At 40.8% G+C, this 6,745-nt stretch overlaps 1 protein-coding gene across 1 annotated transcript in view; it reads right to left on the bottom strand.

Annotated features, from left to right (window-relative positions):
- Positions 1-5,993: 5,993 nt before the first annotated feature.
- Positions 5,994-6,745, bottom strand: part of mark1 (MAP/microtubule affinity-regulating kinase 1) — a 32,382-nt gene continuing 31,630 nt past the window's right edge. Inside the window, exon 18 of the mRNA XM_041983071.1 lies at positions 5,994-6,720. Within this exon, the coding sequence (XP_041839005.1) occupies positions 6,378-6,720 (343 nt within the window). The 3' untranslated portion in view covers positions 5,994-6,377. The remainder of the gene's footprint in view (positions 6,721-6,745) is intronic.

The following is a 6,745-nucleotide window of genomic DNA, read 5'->3' as shown; positions in this document are numbered from 1 at the left end:
TGGGTTTTGGTCTAGGGCTTTAGTCCTGGGCTCTAGTCATGGGTTTAATCCCTGGTTTTGGTCCAGAGTTCTGGTCTTGGGGTTCTGGTCTGAGGCTCAGTACAAATAACACTATGAAACTGGTCCTCTCAATTTAAACCATCACTACCTACATTTTTACTGCCATATTCCTGGGGAGCAATCAAGGGTTCAGGGTCCCAGAGTGGTAAACTGGGGGCTTGAACATGGGTCCTCCAGACCCAAGCCCACCTCTGTAACCTCAAGGCTACCACTCCCTATTTGATCCTGGGGTCTGGTCCTGCCCAGATAGCAAAAAATGTTTGGCCCAAATTCAGTCTTGACTTAACAGTGTTGACTAAATGTGAATGTAGCTGCCAAAACTCAGTCACATGACTTCCACATGTGACCCACAAGGGCATTGCCATAAGGAAGGCTTTCCATATTAGGACCACTTCATGTCCAGGCTAACAACTGGCATCTGGACCACATGCGGTCCACAGGAGACTTGCCGTAATCTAAGCCAGGCTGGCAGCTGACATCTGGTCCACTTCAGGCCCACACAACACTTGCCAGTGCCGCAATTGAGCCTGGATTGTTTGGGGATTGGTCATGGGCTCTGGCCCAGAGGTTCTGGTCCTGGGGTTTTGTCATGGGTTCTGGTTCTAGGCTCATCTGCTTTACACTGACCCTGAAAGCTGAACAGGTGATATTGCCGAGACGTTTCCACTGAAACAGTTTAAATGAAGAAGCTGTGAAGCAGGAAGTCTCTTTCAGTGGTTTTTATTTTATTTCAGGTGAATCTATCATTGCTACAACACTGCTACTTTCAGCTGGTGACCAGTCTGACGGTCATTCAGTCAGTCATCTAGGACACGGAAACTAAAAACTGAGGTGAAAGCTACTTTCAAGTAAGAGGCTCAGATTTACAGTATTTCCCACGACATAAAAACAGTGTCATATTCATCCTTTGCACATGTGACCACTCTGATCCCGTCAAACTGGGATAAAACATCAGCTCCTTCCTTTCCTCATTTTAAGTGCTACAACATACAAGCAGGATTTTTGTTTAGTACTTCTGCAGAGTCCCTGCATGTTGACCCCTCAGGACCAATGCAGAGGTCAGCAAAGCGGTTAGTTGGACCACTGATGTACAGCCAAAGATTATTTAGCAAGAATTCAATATAAAAAAATATATGCATATATTTAAAGTCCATAGCTAATGTCTTTATGTATCATACATCTGAAAGCAACTGAAAAAATGGCTTTAAAGGGTCGTTTCCACCACAAACTTTCATGAAACTTAATTTCTACTGGAACTGTCCATCAAAGTGAGTCATTAAATCCAAAAGAAAAGATCCAAACCAACAATAAATGGAAAGATCTACTCAGGCATGTATGCATATCAAACCCTGTCCAGAGCTCCATCATCAGGACTGGTTTCCATTATGATTCTATTTTGGATCAAATACAGACATGCCTTAAATCTTTAACCATGCAAAAATCTGAAGGTTTTTAACTGTATTCACATCTGCTGAGATGATGTCCAGTCATGTTCATATTCAGACTTTCACTTTCACCGTCCTGCTTCCAGAACAACACGTTCTTTAGGAAACAATGAATGTTTTTTAAAAATGAAGTTATATCTTTGTCCTGTGACTGGGACAGAGAGCCAGGAAGCAACCAGGCTGTTGGTTTGGATCTGTACACTGGATTTGTTGATGAGAAAAATCCAGAATGATATTACAGAAACAAACATGGACGTAGAAAACATTACTGGCTCTCCTAAACATTTATATGCTAATCATATTTAAATGGGACAATGTGTTTTAAGTCCAACAACATTAAATATTGATTTCCTTAAACATTTTCGTACAAGCGAACGTGTTCCTCTGAAAAATTACCCAGGGACAATGTTGGAATACAGGGTCTGCTTTACTCTTTCATAAATGAGTGGAAAATGTTATTTCTGATCTAAAGAGCCTTGAATGACCTTCAGAAAAAAATAAATTAAAGTTGTGAGAGTAGCTCACAATTCCCAAATGGTTTGAAATAAACGTAACGTCTGAATGTCATCAGTTCAACTCACAGATGAAGAATTTTACAATTCTCACATCTGAAAGCCTCAAACATGCTTGAAAACTACATGAAACATTTTACAAAATTTTGATCCTAATGATGATAGAATTAACAGAGAGGTTCTGCAAACATGAGCGTCTCAGACCGAGGGTGTCATTACTTTCTCCACAGAGAAATATTTGATCTTTTAATTGATGTTTGTTGGGGGTTTTCACTGCGTTTTGGTGGTCAGCCCAGTCGCCCAGTACCTGCTGGGATCATTTCCAGTCCCCCTACAACCCAGCACTGGGATGAGATGGGAACGCATGACCGATGGATTATTTATTTTATTTATTTGTTTGTTTTTGTTAAATTATGTAAAATGCTAATTTTCATTGTGGTTGTTTAAGTAAAGTAAGTAAAGTTTTAAAGTGGATAAAATGTTTCCATGAGATGTTTTTTACAAGTGATTGAATGAAAAAATATTAAAACTTTTATCTCACTTTTTAAAGCATTCAATATAGTTTTTATAATGAAGACCAAATATGACATCAAAGCAAATAAAAACAGGCTAAATACAAACCAAGGCTGATTATTTTAGACAGCAATTATGACAATAATTCAGAAAAAAAACTTACATTCTGTTCTGTCTGCTGTAAATGGAAATGATTTTCAGCTGTTTCAGGAGGTCACAGGTGCCTCATTTATTTATTTTTCCTGCTATTAACTGTGAAACTCACAGCACACACACAAAGGTGGGAAAAATGGGTAATTTGTGTCTTCAGGCCCCAAATAAAGAAGTAAAGAAAAGTTGTGGCGCAAACATCTGGTTGCCGTGGCTGCCATCGGGTACGGTGAAATCATAAAGCTTTAATGAAGTTCGTGTGCACAAGGTGTTCCTGGAGTTATAATTAATTTGTTTTCACTTCATGTGACATTTTCAGTCAATTCATGACATACATGTCCTAAATGATGACGTTTTATTATGTTAAATGACATTTATCTGCCAGAGGTTTAGTGGTATAACTGTAAAAGTCGCCATGTTTGTGCTCATGCTGTTGTGGTAGTTTTCATTCCTTTTTTATACGATTATTAATAATATTATTACAATTCATGAAGTTTAATGTCTAATTAAATAGTTTTTAGTGTCTGAAGATTATTTTAAAGATCATGATGTTACTCAACAGTTGTTATCAAGTTAAAGCATCATTACATAACTTCCAGACCTTAAAACTCCACCTTTCTGACTCATTTTATTGGTACAATGACATTAAATATATACGTTCCTGGAACTGTTGTTACTCTACAGCATACCAAGGCTGAGAAACCACCCTGGAGCATCACGTTACAGGTGAGAAAGGCAAGATGACATTATCAGCGCCATTTATGCTCCCTTTGTGTACATAAATACGTACGTCCATTTCAAACATCACCGCCTTCACACTTTAATTTTCCCCTTACTTTAGCATGGTTGTTAGCCAGTACATCCACCAGAGGGCAGTGCAGAGTTTAGAGTCCACCTCCAAGTTCATACATCAGTTTCAGATATTAGCAAACATGATGATGACCTTTTACAAAGAGACATAAAAAAGCCAGCGCAGTAGATGGCGGTGGTCTGAGAAGCCATTAAATACATACGTTTTGTTCTTCTTAGTTCCTTTTGTTGGTCACACATCAGCTATACTGCTCACCACTGCTCCCTGTGGTTTCTGGTGGTACTACTCCATTGGCTACATCGGTTTGTGCATCTGTAAGCTCTCTGAAAACAGACCAAATTATCCACATAAAGGACATAGAAAACAGATGAAAGGCTCCGTATCCATCTTCTGCATTGAGCATAACGGACAAAATTAACTCACTTCATGAAAGTGACCACTTAAAGCAGAACTACTGAACTTTGGCAAAAATATCTCATTTTGGTGGCCCTATTTGGTAGCAAATCCATCATCATCTTCATCCCGTCTCTTCTCTTGAGATCTCTCCAGACAGTAAAAGTCAGTCTGGTGTTGACTCTTGTCTTATCTCTTTTTCTGTCCCTTTCTCATTCCCTTTAAAGGCCCATTTATACTCTACAATACAGAGCATTTCATCCATCTTCTGCATCCTTTTTGTGCATAATTTGGTCCCTTTTCTCTTATTTATTCTCCTTTTCTTTTATCCTTGACATTCCAAAGAAACAAAAAAAAAGAAAAGAAAAAAAAATTGTTGAAACATTTTCAAGTAGTTTTCATAAAGGCATTTATCTCCTCTCTCTCATCTTTTTTACCAGTCTCATTGCAGATTGTGTAACTGTCCACAGCTTTAAAATGTACATGATGGAAACAGCATCTATAGACTAAGGGGCCGTCCCCAGGGAGCTGAATTGTGTTTCAGCAACTGACCCTTTCATCCCCACGAAACCAGTGATTAGCCTTCATGAAACCGATCATGTCTGAAACCACCAAGGTGGATAGGTTTGAAACCTCTACCAGCTGTGTTCCGTGAAGACAGCGTAGCCTCACAACGGGAGGATATGACGTCAGTGTGACGAACACGCGCTGATTCCCAATCCACGCCTTCCTCAATTTTTTTTGCTTTGTAGTCCAGCGTTACTCGAAGTAGAAGCCCTACTTCATCAGTCCAAACAAATGTTTTTCTTTTGCCTTGCACTGAATCCTCAGACATCTTCTCTTCTTTCAATGTGAACTTCCTGCAACACGCAGTGAACCTTTATCTGCACACACGCTACGTCTTGTTCTAGCTTTGGAGTGTTATCTTTAATCATCATAGTGCCCCCCACAACCTTGTAATATGTACTACAGCAGTTTTGTGGGGATTTTGAAGCCTTTATCCTAGTTTTTGCCACCTTTTTTACACCTGAACTGGCTTCGGTGGCGTGTGGACATAATCTAAACTGGTGGCCGTATTGTAGCCATCCTGTGGTGCCACCATTACTGAGTTGGCCAGTCCTAATAACTTCGTATTTGCCGACATGGACAGCAGCATGGATATCTGGACTAACGACATTAGACAGTTGCCTGCATTTATTGATAAGGGTAACTTATCTGGAGATGTCAGAGGATTTCTGTTTTTCAGTTAGTCATCTGTCAGAAACTGATTTTAATAACTGACAATCCACACTGGAATATAAAACACTAATCTGGTTGTTATAAGTGATTAAAAGTTGGTAAAGAAATAGTTTTAAACTTTTGCAAATGCTGTTATTTTCCTACTTTGTCAGATATTTGACATAGTTGCTACTCGTTTAGGCTGCAGGACACCGTGTTCACGATCTGTTTGTGTTAATTATTTCTATTTTCTGGTCACAGCATTCCTCTGATAAGAGGAAATAACGTTACATTTCCCAATATCTCCCAGATTAATAAGTTACTCTAAGCAACACAACAACCCCTTGTCTAGTTTGTTAACGAACGTTACCCGATGTGTCACATTCAGCTGGAAAGCAGCGTGGGAAATGTTGGGTGAGATGGGATGACGTTGTTACACACTCTGGAGTGAGACTGCATTGCACAGTTAGTCTGAACTTATCTTAGGTTAGCTGATTTTAGCAGGCTAAGATCGGTCCCTGCAGTTCTGATCGGAGAGATAATTAGCTGGTACTCAGACAACATGAGCACACGTTCACAGATGAGCTGAATCTTGTGTTTGAATCACAGCTAGCTGCTCTACTTCAGTTCATTAAAAATGCTGCACAGGCTGAGCAGTGGTAGCGTTGCACTCCAGAAAGCAGACTACTGTTTAGAGTCTGGTCATGTAGGTAAAAATACTGGAGAATGCGCAGCCGTGCACTGCAGTAACTGTAAAAATCCAGCTCACATGCAGCTGCTTGCGATCCCGCTCACTGACATGCTGCTTTGTTCAAACTAAATTTAGAAATCTGAGTGTCTAAATGATCAGTGCAGGGTATCCGGTTCCCACTTCACAAGAAACAAACCATGTTCAAGGTTTAAAAACAAAGTATTTTAAGTGCAGGTAAACAGTGATTAGGCCACATAAAGTTTCACATCAGCACTGTAAATAGTAACATATGGTTTTCCTTTTCGGTTTTCAGGTTGTTGGCTGTAGGGTTTTTCCTGATCTGATCCGTTCACTTGAGGCGGGGAGTCTTGTCTGGTTGTCGAGAAGCAAAACCGAAGACTGAACCACGTCCTGCACAGCTACTTTAATATTTAGGTTCAGTTGTATCGACGTTCAGTGACAACATTGAATAGTAACGTGTTAGTTATTATAGGGGGAAACTTGTCAGAGTCATACAGCAGTCAGCCTGGACAGGGCGGCCATGTGTGAGGAAAATGAGGAGAAACTCCCTTCATTGCGACTGCTCACAGCCTCAGCTCGTTGGCCACTTTGGAAGCAATGTTTTTGAAGGCTATGGACGTACCGGAGATCCTTTTAAAGCGCACGCCGTTGAGTGAGAGGCGGGGCAGTTTGCACACCTCTATCTCCCACTGGACCAGACTGTCCTGTCGGGCGTCACCATGCACGCAGAAAAGCAAGTAGCGCTCACGCTGCTCATAGTCACAGTTGTTGGCATCCAAAACCCTCCGGATCTCCTTCATCATGTCAGCCGGCTCCATGGACGACGTGGTCTTCATGCTCCAGGTGAAGCGAAGGGACCGAGGTTTCAACTCCCGAGCCTCCTCTTTGGGCTCACCTGAGAAGCTCCTGGAAGAGGGAGACCAGACAAACA

Source organism: Melanotaenia boesemani, chromosome 4, assembly GCF_017639745.1.
Source record: "Melanotaenia boesemani isolate fMelBoe1 chromosome 4, fMelBoe1.pri, whole genome shotgun sequence".
Classification (NCBI taxonomy): Eukaryota; Metazoa; Chordata; class Actinopteri; order Atheriniformes; family Melanotaeniidae; genus Melanotaenia; species Melanotaenia boesemani.
Note: the sequence above shows the minus strand (reverse complement) of the source record. Positions and strands in the feature narration are given on the sequence as shown.